This window comes from Rhinolophus sinicus, linkage group LG02 (assembly GCF_036562045.2).
Source record: "Rhinolophus sinicus isolate RSC01 linkage group LG02, ASM3656204v1, whole genome shotgun sequence".
Taxonomy (NCBI): Eukaryota; Metazoa; Chordata; class Mammalia; order Chiroptera; family Rhinolophidae; genus Rhinolophus; species Rhinolophus sinicus.
Genome location: NC_133752.1, coordinates 56,976,751 through 56,995,319, shown reverse-complemented (window position 1 = coordinate 56,995,319; position 18,569 = coordinate 56,976,751). Strand labels below are relative to the sequence as shown.

Here is an 18,569-nt window from a genome sequence, read left to right as displayed (position 1 = left end):
ATTAATGAAATCAAATCCAACAGTATGTTAAAAGAATACTACATCATACTAAGTATTTCAAACAGATAAATATTAGAAAATTCATCATTGCAATTCATTATATGAATAGATTGCTGGGGAGTGGAAGAGAAATAATCTTTTCAATGGATGCCAAAAATGCATTTGGTAAAATTCAGTATACATTTCTGATAAAACATAGTAAGCTAAGAAAGATATACTAAATTAATAAAGGATATTTATATTATACATAATAGTGACACAATAGCACTCCCATTAAAACAAAGGAAAGGATAATCTTTATTACCATTGTTATTTCACGTTTAAGGAGTGTTCAAAAATGATCCAATGAAAGAAAAACAAACAAGAGGTATAAATATTGAAAAAGAAAAGACAAAGACCAAATCATTTATTGAAGTCAATATTTAACTGTTCAGTCAAGTACCACACAGACCTGACTTGACATGACAATTCAGTTTAGTGCCCATACACAAGATCACAGGCTTCCTATACTTCAACTATTATTAAAAAGTGTAATGGAAGAAAAAAATACCATTCATAATAGCAATAAGAAATATAAAACAATCTAGCATAAACTCCACCAGAAATATGCAAAACCTATATGAAAAACTGGAAAAGTTTATTAAAGACAGGTGACGGTCCTGAGAAAATAGAGGCATGCTATGTTTCTAGCTGAGAATGCTCAATGTTATATTATCTATTTTCCCCCAAATTAATCCAAATTTTAATGTAATTCCAACAAAAATCTCAAGGAACATATTTTATGGCAGTTTACAAAAGCCATCTGACAAGTTAAAAAGGAACAATATCCAAAACTCTTGATGAAGAATTTCAACGAAGGAGAACTGCCTTCTAAAACATCAAAGCGTACTAACATATTAGATTGAACAATTTGAAATCAGGTATTTGGTGACTTTTGATATACAAAACAAGCAATTTCAAAAGGTTCTACCTAATAACTAAAATTGGTGTAGACAGAATAAACAACTAGTTGTTAGGAATCTGAGAATGTTAAACACTCAAAAATTCCACTACTCTCACCACCCACAAATCCCTAAGTGGTAAGAAACACGTTAAGAGTCCACTAAAGTACTTAATACTAATAAACCTTGGTCCAAGACCAAGAGGTTATATTATTTCTCACTCCAGTTAAACTTACCCAGTTACAGGCAGAAAACTGAAACGAAGACTGAAGAAGAGGCAAGGTGTTGGGGGAAAAGTTTCTTCCAACAATCCTGGAAAGAAAGGGATATCTAACCTGAACCCTAAAAACTGAGAAAAAACAAAAAGCCAGGAGAAGAACATCTAGAAAGTAAAAAGACCCCAATTCTGCATGTTCTAGAACAGAAAGGTGAGTCTGACTAGAAAATAGCAAATGAATGGAAAGGGATATAAAATGATGTTAGAAAAGTAAGAAGGATCAGCCATAGGAAGTCTTACAGGCTAAGTTTGGAGTTTGGGTTGTATTGTAAGAGCAATGAGAAGTCAAATAACGATTTATATTTCAGAAAGATTAGCCTAGTTGCTGCAGGACGAATGAATGACGTTTGCAGAAACAAGAGAGCTAGGAGATCACATTAGGAGGCTGCTGTGATGAAAGGGTGATGAAAGCAAAAATGGAGAAGGGTGGGAAGTTTCAAGGTATACTTTGAGGGTCTTTTGTCCAGTACTTTTTTCCTTCTCACTCTCCCACATCACATTTTGACAACAGAAACACTCTTTCTTTGGGAAACCATTCCATGAGGCTCAGGTACGAATGACCTCTCCCAGTCCACCTCCTAGACAGGGTAGAAAGACATGACCTAGACCAGATATGAGAGGAGATGGATTGACGCCATAAAAGAAGCCACGGGAATGAGTCTACAGGAGCAGAGCAGGGCTGCTGAGGACAGGACACTGTGGACACCACTCATGAATAGGTCTGCCAGGAGTCAGAGCTGACTCAACAGCACAAAACACACAGCACTGAACAAAGCCATCTTCTTCCTTAATGACATTGGTTGGTTCAGGAATGGACACATGGGCCAAGCTAGGCCAAAAAGATTATTTCAGGAACGAGGAACAACTTCCTTTTCTTGTATAAGGACAATGTAATCCTAGAATTATATCAGTGTTAAGACATTATCCCCCAATATCCACACTCCTCTTCTTTTAGCAAAACACTTCTCAAGTTGTATCAGGACATAATGGTCACAAAGCAAAATGAGATCCTAGGTAAACACATATAACTAAGTTCCAGCCAATGGGCTATAACAGAAAGTGATGTTTGCAATTTCTTGGCCAGTTCCTTAAAAGGAAGCTATATGTGCTCACCTTTCTGTTTCTTATTTCTCATGGGTTGCATATCAGTTTGCCAGGGTTGCCATACAAAATACCACAGACTGGATGGCTTAAACAACAGAAATTTATTTTCTCACAGTTCTTGAGGCTAGAAGTCCAAGATCATGACATCGCCAGGTTTGGTTTCTTCTGAGGCCTCTCTCCTTGGCTTGCAGATGGTCACCTTCTCGATGTGTTCTTCACATGGCCTTTTATCTGTGTGCACGCAACCCCAGTGTCTCCTTTTGTGTCCAAATTTCCTTATAAGGACACTTGTCAGATTAGATTAGGGCCTACCCTACTCGTTTCACCTGGTTTAACCTTAATTACCTTTCAAAGGCCCTGTCTCCACATACAGTCACATTCTGAGATACTGAGGGTTAGGTTAGGACTTCAATATGAATTTTGGGGGCAATGCAGTTTCAGCCCATAACTGGCTGGAACTTAGATGTGATGCTGATGAGCCAGACTGGACTTTGTAGATAAAGTCAACACCCTAAGACAGAGCTGTCAATAAAACTTTCTGTGATGAAGGAAATGTTCTGTATTTGTGCTCTCCAATATGGTGGTCACTAGCCACATGTGACTATTTAATTAAAATCAAGTAAAATTTAAAATACAGACCCTCAGTTGTACGCACAATTCAAGTGCTCATTAGCCATATGAGGCTAGTGGCTACCACATTGGACAGCATAGGTTAAAGGATGGTGTAAGAAAACAGTAGAAACTTAGATCTACACATGACCTGAGGACTATATCCCCAGAGTATCACATAACTTACCTTGCTTGAACCACATGTGTTTTGGAGTCTCTTTGTTCAAACAATCCATCCTGTACCTTAACTAATATAGTAACTTAGAAGCAGAATGCTGCCATAACAAATTCCTAAAAACTTCGATAAGGCTTGGAGGACAGCCAGCAAAGAAATACATCTCAGGTTAGAAAGCTAACGACCTCCCTCATGCAGTAGCAAACCATTTAATAAAACTCTTACCTGCAGTAACAGGGAGGGCACATCATATGACTACCAAGTATGTAGTTCTAAGCAAAGCAGCTAGAAAACCTCAGAATACTAATGTGTACTGGCTATTTAAAGAAAAACCAGAAAGATCAACTCAACTAAGAATAAGGCTGTTTGTAAGCAGAGATGATAGACATAAAAACAATGCCACTCAGTAGCAAACCCTAACCTGTAAGAGCCAATAACTGGGACCTCTCAGGTGGGGAAAGGCAGCTGCTTCTGCGCTCCAAACACACTGAAATAACTTTGTGACCACAAGGGTTCTTCGCCAGACAGTAGCAAAGATCAGGTTAAGAGTGTTGCTTTCCCATCTGTGATTTTTTTCTTTAATGTGTCAACTTGGCTAGGGCTAAACTAAGAGGAAGGGAGGGCAGCAGCCATTTTGTAAATACTTTCTCTCAGTTATTCAAACACTAATCTAGGTGCTGCTGTGGGGGAAATTTTGCAGATGTAATTAAAGTCCCTAATCAGTTAACTTTAACCTAGGGTAATAATCATCCTTTGTAAGCCTGACCTCTCCAGTGTACTTTTAAGAGAATGGGTTCTTCCTGGCAAATGAGATTCCAAACACCAGATGAGTCTACAACTGTTCTCCCTTCATTAGATCTTCCTTTCCTGGCTATCTATGGAGAACAGCTTCAGCATAAGCCCATGGGTTCCATCCCACCAGAGCTCTTCCTTTTACAAAATTTTGGACTTTCTTAGTTATCCCCCAAGAACTGTGTAAGCCGAATCCTTATAATAAATTTCTTAATATATATCTAACTTTCTATTATATATTAATCTCCTATTTAACTCTGCTCCTATTTATAAACCCTAACTGATACATCTTCCAAACCTATTATTTCAGATGCCTCCAAGAGAGCCAGGGAAAAAGCAGGGAGAAACAGGCCTAGCACGGAGACCACTAAGAGAATGAGTAGGTTTTCAAAAATTATGACAAAAAGAGATCTTCTGCTGTAGTTAATGTCACATGGTACAGACAATAGAAATCTACAAAGCTTTAGAAAGAGTTTTACCACCAAACTATATTACCGGCCTATAAAAACCTGTGATTGAACTTAAACAACCCTGCAGTCCCTAAATCTATACCAACTGGTAGGAAGCTACAAATGTGCAATTCTTAGGGATGCCATATTCTCAAACACCTACTATAATACTTCAGATGTGGCAAAAAGAGACAGCAAACAAGTAAGAATCACTTAAGAACAAAGCCAAGGGTACACACAATGTTCAAAAGGGCATTCCCCGCGAGCAAAATCAGTTTAACCAAGGAATTTACATATTCATAGTTGCAGGTGCAGAGTTTCTACCCAGAAAGATCTCATTATTAATATGAACCAATGACTGCTGTCTACTTCTTATTCTTCCCTTCTCCAATGAAGCTTTTATTATGATTATACTATTCACCACTGTACAATGGGTTGGGCAAAAGACAGATACATTGTTTATTATTTTACAGATTACTGGACTGAATTAAGAGGGACAGTATTATGTAGTTATGCCTCACTTTGAGCTACACGAGTAACTGGAGAGGGCTTTGGATTGATTTTCTTGAGCAAGAGGATTATGTTGGAAGAAAGGATTGTACAAATATTGGGTGGCCAGAGGTTCAGCCTGGTACTCAAGAAGAAAGGTTTAAACTGAAGATACACACTTGAGCGTCACTAGTGCATGCATACATAAAGACACAGAACTAGATAAAATTACCTAGGAAGTGAGACCAGCTACAAGATAAAAAAGGGTCCAGGACTGAGCAAGTGACGTACTAAATAATCAAAGGATGTATAGTGAGAGGAGTAGGAGGAAATAAGAAGACCAACAAAAAGAAGCTAGGTATTAACGAAACAGGAGATGGTGGTATTACATAAGCAAAGAATAGCACTTTTTAAGAGGCAGGAAGTGATCAACAAAGTCAAATGCTACTGAAAAGCGTAAATAAGAAATTTTCACAACAATTAAATTACTGCATCCAAAAAGATACCCATGTATCTTTGGAAAACATATTTCTAAGAACTTAAAAAAAAAAATACTGGGTTGAAAAAGTCATAGAAGAATAATTCATTTTACTATACAAAAATAAAACATTTTTCTACATCATGAAAATACTGTAAACAGAGAATCTGTGTAACAAATAACACTATAAAGGATTAATATTCATAAATATAAACAGTACCAACAGATCACTAAGAAAAAGACAACTCTGGTAGAATAAGGATAAAAAAGTAAATTTTCAAAAGAAATCCAAATCAAAAATAGACATGAAAATTTACTTAAAAGTAATCAGAAAAATGAAAACAATAACAAAACACAATCTTTTGTTTAAAAGATTTTAAAAACTAAGAGTGACCATACCCAATAGCATTCTGTTGACGGCAAGTACAACTTGGAAGTCTTAACCAAATTTAACAAGTGCGTAACTTCTGGCCCAGCAATTCCACTTCTAGGAGGAATCCACCCCAAATAAATATTTATACTCAAAATACTGTAAAAGACGTTCACTTTAGTATTATATGTTCAATAGTAACGTACTGAAAACAATCTAAATCTCTACCAACATAAAAGATCAAGTAAATTACGCATCTTCATACTATGGAACATTCATAAAAAATGAGAATGAGGTAAATAAATCCTAAAGCACTCTCTCTTAGACACACACACACACACACACACACACACACACACACACACTCACAGACACTCACTCATTCCCACCAAGAAACAAACCAGAACATTTGATATACACCAATCTGTTAGCAGCGTTTACTCTAACATTGAGATAAAAACCTTTATGTATGAGAACTTTTATTTAGAAGCATGGATGCAGTCAGTTGTTTTTACAGTTAAATAAATATACAATCATCTGAAAATTAATCTCTTCAATTGATATATTTTAAGAATGCTCATCAATGAAACTTTTAGCAGACAAAATTTCTAAATTACAGCTCTGCTCTGTGTGAAAAATAATTTGATGAACATACACCAAGAGAAAAGAATGAACAGACAATTTCAAATAATAATGATTAAATCTGGAGAGTAGGATAATCAGGTGATTTTTGCATTCTTTAGACCTTTTGATGTTGCCCAATTTCCACAAATAGGTATATCTGTTTCTACAAATATGTATGTTAAATTGATAATATTTAATTATAAACACTATATTTAAACTTTAATTTGATACTTAACACTGCACCCTACTACTGTCCTGTAACTCAATTTCTCATATATTAACACATCTCTACCTGCAGCAACCACAAGTATATAAATATAGCTAGTAATTACCTCTATCTAGTCTTACTACAAAATCTTCAGGGTAAAATTAGAATGGATGATTCTTTGGTGTAATTTAGTTGTCAAGGACACTGTAGAAAAATATCACATACAGACCTCATCTAAAAAAAAATACCAAAAATAAGTGAGTATTCCAAAAGACACTCATAAAAGACGTAGTCTACCCTACCAGTATTTAAAACCAGAAACAAAACAATCCCTATAATGAGACCAATTCTAAAGGCACACAGTTACACTAAAAACTAACATATAGACTCCCAAATAAGGTAATCATAAGGGATTAAAATCATCTTCATAGTTCTAAATTATTATTAATTCCATCTCAACAAGATTTAAATTTTATAAAGCTAGGAATACTATTCTCAGTTTCTTCAAATCCCTCCTAATCCCTACGTTTCAATAGTGCTTCTTAAATAAATTTAGTTAGAAAAGTACACTAATAGTGACACCTTCTAAAGATCATAAAAAACAGAATTCCATCACTGTGCTAAATTTTCACGTATGTAAGTTCAACATTTTACTAACTACCGCTTGTATAAAATCATTTAACTCAACACATACAGCTATGATTTTAAATACGGCTAACTTAACTTCATATTCACTGAGAGGGAAATGATTGAGATTATTATGTACTGAAAACAGCCACGTATAGGAGATACTCAATAAATGTTTGCCAAGTAAAAGAATTAGCTCCTATACTGCATCTCGCACTAATAAGAGCTACACAGAGGCTTTGCAACAGGACTATTCTTGTTATTAACTTCATATAAAAAATAAGAGGGAACCACAGCATAGAAAAGGAAAGAGATAATGATGGAGTCAAAGACTGAACTGAAAATAGACCAAGTGTAACACAAAAAGGAAGACTTCTTTTCTTCTCAGATTTCATATTTAGGGTGATAGGAAACAGGGAAAGGAAAACAGAACTCCATGTTATTTATTCCAAATTCAAAACTGATGAAACCAATTGTTCCATAGACCTCTCTGAAATATTTTTCAATCAAAGGTTCTTTAATTAAAAGCCAATACAGGAGGACAAACATAGACCAAGAATTAATTTTAGAACAGGTTTTTATTTCTTCACTTTACTTTTTTTTCTTTTGTTCCTCTCTCTTTTGGGTGGTGGGGGTACAAAAAAAGTAAAAGATTAAATGAAGCCAAATGATAGTTCGGGGAAGGTGGGGTGGGGGTGGGGGTGGATCTGCCCTACGAAAGATGCATAGTTATAGACTAGTTTCATAAATTTGTCATGTCTAGTCTTTAATTTCAAATAATCTCAGGAAATGAGAAATGAGTTTACTTATTTTCAAAACTGAAATAACATTAATATTCCTCATGTTTCTCTCCATATTATAATTCAGTTTGCGTAACTGGTTAATTTGAACATTAATTACAAAGTAATAAGAATATAATTAAGTATAAGCTGCAGTCCTCCTTCATCAGTTTCCATCCCTAACCTTCCAATCATTTTTAAACTATCCCTCTCTAGAGCTTTCCTAGTTTTAGTGATCATTTTCATAGTACACCAGGCAGAAATATACATAATCTATTTTTGTATAGCTGTATCATAGCATTATTTAAATACGAATTATGATTTTGGTTATCTCCAATACTTTAATCTTGTTTAACATTATGCTGAACTTCTTTCTGAAAAAGCATGCTTTGTGTCAGACCATTTACCCTCAAAAGCACATTTTTTCCCATGACTCAAAAAACCTATTTAATATTTTCCAATCTAACAATCTGTTGTCCACTCCCATCAGCACAGTTCACTACCGTCTATCTGCACACTTGGAGAGATTTCAGCATGTAAGGTATTAAAACTGTTTTATAAAGACTAAATAATATTGGCTCCAAAAGGGATTTCTAAAGTACTATAATTTTACTTTTTTTTTTTTTACCAGACCCTCTTTGGTCTCCGGTCTCATCCAGAAGTAAATTTAAAATGTCAATTCTGTAACAGACCAGGTAATGTTTATGGGTTCTGTATGATGACAGGAAGCAACCTAAGTTTTGTTTTCAATAATTAGGTCTACATTAATTTCGAGTTTCATAGCATTTTAGGGGAAAATAAAATCCAACATATTGCTTTTCAATAATTAAAATCCCAAATTATAAATCAGGACAAATAATAGCTATACCGCTCCACAATTCCACTTCCCCTCATGACTGGATAACAATAGTTTCTAAAGACAAAAACAAGGTTAAGAAGTTAAACACCCTAAGTCAGGAAGGGCATTTTGCTTCTGGGTAACAAGTGGATAAGCATAACTCTACCAGAAATGAAAAGTTCCAGGGACGAAAAGGGTATTCATACTTACCTATCACCTTCAATCCCCTAATGACTTGTTTCCAAAACGTAAAAGTTGAAAGAAGTTAGTCAGATTTGGCATAGGCTGCCAAGGATATTGGTGCCCCCTATTGGTCCTAACAAAAACATAAATAGTACTAGCAAGCACTACTTTATATACCATTTTATGAAGTGAAAATTCCTTTTCACCTATGGTCAAGTATGGAAAAATTATAACTAAGTTCATTACATCCAAATTACCTAACCCGCTAAATTATTTTTATAAAAATGCAGACTAAATTACTGTTATAAATGCAAATACACTGCCTCAAGGGTTTAAAACAAAAAAAAAAAAACAACCTCCTAGTCAACTGGATGCTAGTAGAAGCAGTCTAGAATATAGTCTAGTGAATTTCTGAGAGCCAAAATCTGCTGCTTTGATGATTATCCAAAACTTTTACAATACTAACTCCAATTAGGCTGGTGAGTTTTATCGATGACTAGACTAAATTGAATAACTAAGAGTCCAATTAAAAACATTTGACAGGGGTCCACCATAAATAGTTGCAACCAAATTCTGATACCTTAAAGACTTAAGGTCCCAAATACTTCCAGAGTAAATGCCTAAAGAAGAAACATTTATGAACTACTTTTACTTCAGAGATCTAACTTCATGAAAACCTAGCAGAGGTAAAACTTAAAAGAATACAGATGGTACTGTACAGTAGGAGATATGAAGCTGTATAAGATAAGGTTTCTGTCTCCAGATCTGACAGTCCATAGTAGACTAGATGAAAACTGCCTCATCAATTAAAAGGCAAAATATGAGAATTTAAGAGTAGACAGGGTAGGTATAGGACCAGAAAGAACACCTAAATCTTGGACCCCTCCTACTTCACAACACATAGGCCTTCTTTGTTACCACATTACCTAAGTTACCAGCAGTTTCCCAATTCCAAACTATCCAGATAAATGCTTGCCTGATTCCCCACCACCAATGCAGTGAGAATGTTTCAAAATAACATCTTGGGAGGAAGGGAGGAGGTGTCACAGACCTCTAATGGAAGCTTTGAACACATACTATGGGGGAGGGGAGAAAGAAAAAAACTTATAAGCACCTTCAATAAAATTTTGTGTTTAATTTCACGGTATTCACAGCCTATTAAGATACCAAGCTAACTCCTATTTAAAAAGAAATTATTTTTAGCTTAACAAAGGAATAAAACCTTGAAAAGTATAAAAATCTTCAGAGGCAGGGAGAAACAATAGACTGCCTCTAGAGAGGGTAGTTTTCACTATAAAGTTTCATTTTGTTAACAATTCTTAATTCTAGATGGTGGGAATATGGATATATTTATCTGTACTTCTCTGTATTTCTTTTTTTCAATGAGTTTTTCAGACCAAAAAAAGGTAAGAAAAGCTTGGGATAGCCAACTTGCCTTCAACTGGTGGCCCCACTGTCCAAAGTATCTTCCTCTACACTATCTAATTTATTTTAACATCATCTGAAATGCCAACATCAGAGATGTTGCAATTAACATCATACAACATAAACCAGCACGTGAATGAGTGAGTGAATGAGTGAATGAATGAGCAGACTTTGAATCCAACAGACAGGTTAAGCCCCATTATGCTGCTTACTTACTAGGTATGTGACACTAATGAAGTAACCTAAAACCCTTCTAAGCCAGTATCTTTGCCTCTAAAACAAATAATATCCCCTTCCAACATATGTATACTTCTGAAATTATTTAGGTATACATTTAATCATTTAATTGCACTCTCATACCTCCCCAAACCTTTAATCATTGGTGCATTTTCAAATCAGTATGTCTTAAAATAGTTTTGCTCACCATTGCTTACCCAGTACAGCAAAATGCCAAGCATTTTCAAACTCCAAATATTTATTGAATGAAACAAATATGATGACAACTATATCATAGGATTATGGTGAAAATAAAATGAGAATACATGAAAACTGTATTAACTCATTTAATTCTCATCATCATGCTACAAGGTAGAATCTACTATTATCACCACTTACATATGAGAAAACTGAGGTGGAGAGAGGTTAAGTAACTTGCCCAAGATCACAAAGCTAGTGAGTGATGACGGATCAAAGATTTGAATATAAGCTAGTCCATGCTCTTGACACACACGTAGGCACTGAATAAGTAACAGTTTATGCTAAGTCTTTAAAATGTAAATCTAGAAGGCTTAAAGTCCTTATCAAGACTTTCAATAATCAATGTCTATTTATTTAACTGGCTTTCCCTCTAGTACCTATGGAAGATCACCATCACTAAGAGAATTAAGTAATTGAAAGATGTTGAAATCCAAACTTCAGCTATTCAGCAACCCTGAATCCAAAAAGGAACAAACTATTCCTTCTCTTGGTTTCCTAAATGAATTCTGGATGTTCCCTAGGTACTAGTTATTCACTTAAAAATGTTTATCACGTACTGTGCTTAGGCAGAACAGGAGACAAGATAATTATGACAGAACTATTGCTTCAGAGTTTAATATCTAATATACAAATACTGCTTCACCAATTAAGAAATGAAAATGTGAAACAAGTAACCTTCTCTGGGCTAATCTGGGATTCTAGCATTACAACAGAGGAACTTAGATGGCATTTTTCCATTAAAAAAACAAAACAATAAAGGATTTGGAAGTGAATTAGAGGAAACAATTTACTTCTGAAATAATTTTCCTTTCTCCCTCATTCTCAGCCCTACATCTTTCATGTCAATAAACATTCTCCCAAATCCTTTCAAAAGTGAGTCAGTACTAATTTATTTGCTGGCTTCCCTCATCTAAATCTCTTCACTAGGTTTGTCTCTTAAATTTAAAGCCTTTAGTTACCTATAAAAATAGATGAAATTCTGATTAACCCCTACCATATTTACATTTCTAGTACACAAAAATGTTACTTTTGAACATGAGTCTGATCTTAATAACAAGTTTTTTCCCTTTGAATTCTGCTTTAGCAAACACTGATACAATTCAATTACATTTAAAAAATGCATTCTGTAAAATGCAATGTTATTTCTGAAATGGAGTATGAACTTGCAATTTCAACATTTTTCTTTGTAAGATGCGAGTAAGCAATTTAATTTAGTCCACTAATGTGAAAAGAAGTGGATCACAGCAATATGGAAAATAGAAATGTATTTCCTAACATAAAAGCTGTTAGGAATTGGTCACCCACAAAAGACAACCATACATTTTTCCATTTTTGATCTAAGGTTTTATGTCAAATTGGTGGTGGGGTGGGGTGAGGGAAGGAGAGAACTCTTGTTCTTTACTTTTGTTTCCAGGCATATCCAAATTTACACAAATTATCTAAAACATGATTATTCTATTCTGAAATACTTAATAGAAAATCCAATTCTCAATAACTTACTCTAGCGTTTAATTAAGAAGTAGATTCTTGTTCTTCAACATTCAAATAAAGCTCTTGTTTAAATTGAATCTCCTTTCCTTCCAACTTTTCCTCTTTCAGCAGATGTAGAGAATATCCAGCTAGAATTTCTTCATAGCAAATGTATATACTGTTGTTAAATTAGCCGCCACTTTTTCAGGTTAAGTACCTCAAAACCATAACCTTTCATATTCCTTTTTAACCTTTTGATGATTTTTATTGGAAGGAAGGATATTTTCAAGGATCATGTTGTCCACATATTTCACTGTGTAGCCAATAACATAATGAATTAGAAAAATGACTTAAAAACAATGAGTATTAGCCACAAGATTCCCCAGCTCTAAAAATGTAAACTTCTGCTTACATGTCAATAAAATGGTTATGAAGTGAAAAACATTGCACAACTCATCCATTTAGCTTATAATGTACAATGACCATGAGGTTTATTTATTTCTTTATTTTGGTCAAGCATGGAGGCATATGTGGAGACATACTACAGTACTCCTTTCTATCTGCTCATCCCTCATCATGTACCTGTACAGATTTATTTTTAATGCTTTTACTTTCTTACACTTATTTGTTTTGACTCGTCTTAACAAATGACAAACCCTCTGTTTACACCACTGTGTAGAAGTCAAAATAAAGTATATTAAAAACAAACACAACCCTAGTGTATCAAACATACACCACTCCTGTTTTCCAAGGAAAACAAACCTGACCCCCCAAATTAACACACCTTCAAACATAAGGTATTTTACATAAGAAATTACTAGAAGCTTTCCTTATCAGGCCAAAATCCAATGGACAAAAACCACCTAGGTATGTGAAGTTTACAGCATAATATTCCAGCAAATATTGCACTGAAGTTGAGTTCCAAACTAGAGCTTGATTATTTTGTCAGAGAACTTAAAATCTTAATAAAATATTGGTATTTTGCCCATAGCTGTGTGACTGTGTTACCTTGCAATTCACTGCCTATTTTTTGAAAGAGGTCAGTAGGGGAATACAAGGAAATAAATTGTCATAAAAAGTGTACTGGTGTGAACCATTAGAAAACTTTGATTTCTACTTTTGCTACTACTCACCACAACCGGTTTCCTCTAAGCTTTGTTTTCCTCATGTTTAAAACAAAAGGGTTGGACTAAATTATCTACAAAATGTTTCTCATCTCTGTGAAGAACCGTACAACTGAGTGATTCTAACTACCATAACAAATTTTATTGGAAATAAGGATCCCATCACATCCTTCTCGTCATTGTTTCAAATGCACCCTGAGCAACACATTACCCCGAAATGTCCAACTAGGTCAATACAAAATCTATCAATATGAACCTATCCACAGAGTTCAATAGGTTAATGGAACAGCAAGGAGTGTCCATCTTTTTGGTACACATGCTCGAACTATTACATCTCTACCTTCATCCAGTCTGAGATAAAAATCTGGTCTTCTACTAATAGACAAGTTTCAAACTCTTTAAAAGGCATTTATCTATTTGAACAGAACCCAAGATTCAATAATGCAATTTGCAAAAAACCAGAATTACATCAAGTTAAGCTCTGTTTGTGGAAGAGAAAAAAATGGCAAGTGGTACTTCTAGACAATTGTTTTCTCTCTTATAACTAAATGTATAATCAGCCTTAAAGCTGTTTTCCTTCTGCTGCCTTAAGTTACAACTTCTTCCTTCAGATCAAAATTTTCTAGCTTCCATTTCAGAGTGGATAAGAGCGTTACAAAAAAGCTGATAACTAGCAAGGCTAACTCTTAGTTTGTTGTTTGAACATGGTATGTTTTACTGAGCTTTTGGGTTCTATGGCCTTTGAAGAACAAGGTCCTGCAACGCCGCCTGTCTGTAGACCCAGGAAAAATTATAAACAGTTATGAAACCAGATCACTAGGACAAACCAAAAGGCCTTCCTATTCCAACTCAACGTAACCAAGCCTGGCTCCAAATAGACGCTTCAGCTGCCCCATATCATCTGGAAAACAGGGCCTAACATAATTCTTCCTCACTAAGGCAGCATTTAAAGATGTATGTGAATGTACATGTAAGGATCAAATATATTTTTCATCCACGGAGTTTTACATAAATGTATATGGATATAAGATCAATTCCTTCAAAATCCTTGAAAGACGGAGGAAGTGAGGATTACTCCACGATATAGTTATGAAAAAAACCTGCAGCACAACAGTATGGAAAAGTACAGCTTCTCACGTGTCTCTCACATACACAAATATTTAGCTCTAAGTCCATTACAACCTTACCTCCCCTCAAAACTGCTCCTCGAACCTCACGAGTGGGAGAATTTCACGAACTTCCTAGTTGTTCCCCAAGAGACTCATCTACCTATTATCGCACCCCTCCCGCTTTGGTCCCGCCCCGCCCCACAAATAAGACGACCCTACTGGCCCCAGGCGGACCCACCGGGTGTGCAAGTAGGGAATCTAACCAATTTCCTCCATCCCTGGGTAACGTGTTGTTCACCAACTCTGTGGACTCTGGAGTCCTCCCACCCCCACGTGTCAGCTACCCTCCCCCACAGCCCCACACCTCACGATTTCGGCCGGGGAAAGAAAGAGGGTTGTGGAAGCCTGGCCCCTAAGATAGATCAACCCACTGGAGTCTGTCCCACCGCAAGTGCCCTCCCACCTTCGGCCCCGACCCTTTACAGCTCCTGCCTCCCTCCTTCCTTTAAAGCAGGCCCTTGCCTCAGAAACCTCCTCTTCCTCGTCGTCGTCGTCCTCTTCTTCCTCGCTGTTGTTGCTGCTGGTGCCGCCACCGCCGCCTCCTCCACCGCCGCCGCCTCCACCGCCGCCGCTGTTGTCGCTGTCGCTGCTGCTTTCGCTGCTGCTGGGGGGTCGGCAAGTCCGGTTACGCTTGGCCTTGTGGTGCTGCTGCTGCGGCGGCGGCTTCTTCTTCAGGAGCAGGTCGCAGACTCGCACCATCCCACGAGGAGACGAAGCCGAACGAGACCCGCTGCCGCTTCCAACGCTGCTGCCGACCTCCGCCGCCGCCGCCGCCGCGGGGGGGCCCGCCACAGCCGCCGCCGCCGGGGGGCTCCCTTCTCCCTCAGCCGCCGCCACCGGAACCGTCGCCTTCTCCATCCCCAGGGAAAGAGGGAGGGCGCGGACGGGGGAGGGGCGTGGGGGCTACGCTCTACCGCGACTTCGGCCGCACCGGGGCCAACACAGCGCTCGGTGCCGCCTCCGCCGCCACCGCCTCGGTCACCTCTACTGCCGCCGCCGCCGCCGCCGCTCCACCAGCTCTCACCTCGTCTCGCGATACTAAGGGCGGGGAGCCTGGCGATGGGAGGGAAAGGAGGGGAGCGTGAGGGAGCAAAGAGGGGGGTGAGACGTAGAGGAAGACCGGGGTGTCGCGAGACCCAGAGGAGGGAAGACTACGAAGAGGCGAGGGAAGTGTGCCTAGGGCGACTTCCGATAGCGGGTCGGCGGGACAGAGGAGGGCCGCGGTTACTGCTGTAGCGCCCACGAGCGCCCCGATTTCTTCTCTTCCCTCGCTATTTCTCCCACTCACAGTCCTTCAGCTCTCCCTTCTTCCTTCCTCGCTTATGACTAGAACGCAGCCGCAGGCGGAAGTGCAGATGACGCCATCAGCCGTCGCCGTAGCGGTGGCGCGCGGGTGACTGAAAGACGAAAGTGAGGTTTCGAAGGCTAGTCCCGGGCCCCCGCGGGCGGACAGTGCTGCGGTGCGTGGGACAGGCGGGCGGGGAGGCTGGAGAGAAGCGGCCCTTCGCCGGGTGGGCAGCCAGTGCGGAAGCGCGGTCCAGACACTTTGGTAGCTGGAGGCCGGGGCTGCGAGAGCCGGGATGTGGGGCCTCATTCTGCACTGTTGTACGTAGTTTTATTCCTGGCCATTTTATTTTTCCACTGCCAAATCGTGAGTTAGGGCTTTGGATCTTGAGAGATGGCCTGGTGTAAGGGAAAGAGCCCCCTCTGCCTAGTTTAAGTCTTGCGGCGTATACTTGAACCTGTTTACGCTTGTGTATCATGGAGTTCGATTAGGTGATGTGTGATCGCTACAATTCTAAAGTTTCCACAGGGAAGAAGGAAACAGGATCTGTGCCAGATTTTGCAGACGATTCACCGAATGCCCCTGGTTTAGTTCTTCCGCTTTTCACCAGCACAGCTTTGTCTGTGAAATGAGCATCATAAATAACCAACCTTGTCTATGTACCTCTTTGAAAGAATATTGTGATGCGGAGTGATGAGTTCATTGTAGGTGTCTAAAGAACTTACAGGACTTTTGAAAGAATAGCGTAACTTATTAAACTCAGAATTATCCTTTTCTGGTCCAATATGAGCCCAGTGGCATAAGGAAAATGAAGCAAACATCAAAGGCAGATGTACTGGCACAAGATAAAAAGTATGTCTCAGCTGACATAGTTGCCATTTTAAAAGTGCCAAGTTTAGCTGCGTGTGCCTGAAATTTTTTAGCATTTTTTTTTTCCTTTTTAGCATTGGCATACCATGTGAAATGTGGGCAATTGCCAGTATTCTGCAGAGTACTGGTGTCAGAATTGGCAATGACTGAATCAGTTTATTCAAGCAAAAATTTATCATGTGCCTACTGTGTGCATAAACTTTAGGAAATCAAAAGTCTCTCCCTCCAGAAGCTTTACAGTGTAATAAGTGCCATAGTAAATTTACACAACAAAGTACTAACCATCTGCCTGTTCCTCCTACAGTGGTTGCTGAGTTCCTATGGAGAATGTACACTACACTGTGTATCTTACCACTACAGATTTAGGTTCTATAACCTCAGCTGTATTCCTCCCTCTTATACCTTATATATCCATCAGCACCTTTGTCTTCCTTCCCACCGGAATACTTTTTGCAGTCTTTAAATTCCAGCCACATTTCGTTAGGTGACTCCTTCAAACGTCACAAGAAAATTAATGGTATTAGACATAAACTCCTTCAATTTTCCAAGTGCTAGAAACTTAGATACTTCCGGCTCTTTCCTTTTCTCCAGTATCAGAGGAATGAGACGCTCTTCGCTCTTAAACAAGATGAATTATTCATCTGTATCTTAGTTCCATTCTCCTCTTTCTCTGCCATTTATTATCTTTTCTGTCTTTAATCTTCCACATTTCTGGTTCCACTCTATTTCCTTCACAATCAAGCTTTAAAGAGTAATCTATATTTAATGTCTTTGTTGTCTGAATTTCACTCATTAACCCTCTGCAGTCTGACTTCTATACCTATTCCACTACCAAAATCTTTAAAATAATCCCATTATTTAGAAGAAGATGAGTTCTTACTCTTTTATAATAGGTTAAGATCAAACCTATTAGAGTGGAGTGACTTTCTCTTATTTTTGTCTAGTTTTTTTTTTTCTCTTTTTAGGAACTTATGACAGAGACTTCACCAGCCATTCATGAAACTTGATTTATTCTTCCTGTACATACAGCTGCACTAAATTTCCCAATTTACTTTGCAGTCAGTTGTGGCCATTTGATTCACTTTTACTCAATGAAATATGAATGGGCATGATGTACTCATTTCCAGGCTTAATGAAGTCCTTTCCCTTAGTCTTTTTCCATCAGCTTGAAGTAAGTGAGTATAGTAACCTTGAAAACTATGTGTTGGAGATGCCAGAGCCAGAAGAGAGAAGGAGCATGAGAGGCTAAAGCACAACTTGGAAGACAGTCCCCTCCAAATTAGACACACTTCGTTTTGGACTTCTTGTAGGGGAGAAAATTGAAATTTGAGAATTTATGTTACAGGAGCTAGAATGACCATAACTAATCCAGAAATTGGTACCAGAAGTTGGGGACTGCTAAGACAGTAACTTAAAATAATGTATTGGCTTAGTGATGATACAGCAGGTGTTGGAGAAACTGATATCAGAGGCTGGAAGAAAGAGACCCATGTTTTGCAGTAGCAGAATAATTGGTAAAACTTACCCAGGATAATTAAAACTCGTATCACCTATCTATTGAGACTGTAGCTCTCAGGAAGTAGTTCAAAAAATTAATAGTATATGTGGAATTTTAAATGTTACTTTTAGAAAGATTTTACTACAGAGATAAGCTCTGGAAATAATTGCAGAAATGAAAGTGCATAAGAATATTTGAAAGGAGTAGAAAAGCTGGCTTTTTCAAGACTTTGAATGGTAAAAAAATGAAACTGGAAGAGGCCTAGAATATAGTTCCTTTAAGATTTAGTCCTAGAATGAAGATATGAA

The 18,569-nt window shown here is 37.8% G+C and overlaps 2 protein-coding genes across 8 annotated transcripts in view; one reads left to right on the top strand and one right to left on the bottom strand.

Annotated features, from left to right (window-relative positions):
* The window catches only part of ANKRD17 (ankyrin repeat domain 17), a 152,346-nt gene extending 136,375 nt beyond the window's left edge, over window positions 1-15,971 (bottom strand). For 2 of the 7 annotated variants that reach the window (XM_019720875.2, XM_074324465.1), the window contains exon 1: window positions 15,071-15,914. In XM_019720875.2, the coding sequence (XP_019576434.1) occupies window positions 15,071-15,466 (396 nt within the window). In that variant the 5' untranslated portion in view covers window positions 15,467-15,914. Of the gene's footprint in view, window positions 1-15,070 lie in introns of all 7 variants that reach the window. The other 5 variants (XM_019720898.2, XM_074324469.1, XM_019720882.2 and 2 more) reach the window with 3 other exon arrangements.
* A 416-nt stretch (window positions 15,972-16,387) lies between these two features.
* LOC109435445 (serine/arginine repetitive matrix protein 1) overlaps window positions 16,388-18,569 on the top strand; it is a 64,698-nt gene continuing 62,516 nt past the window's right edge. Inside the window, 1 exon segment of the mRNA XM_074324813.1 lies at window positions 16,388-16,478. Coding sequence (XP_074180914.1) covers window positions 16,388-16,478 — 91 coding nt within the window.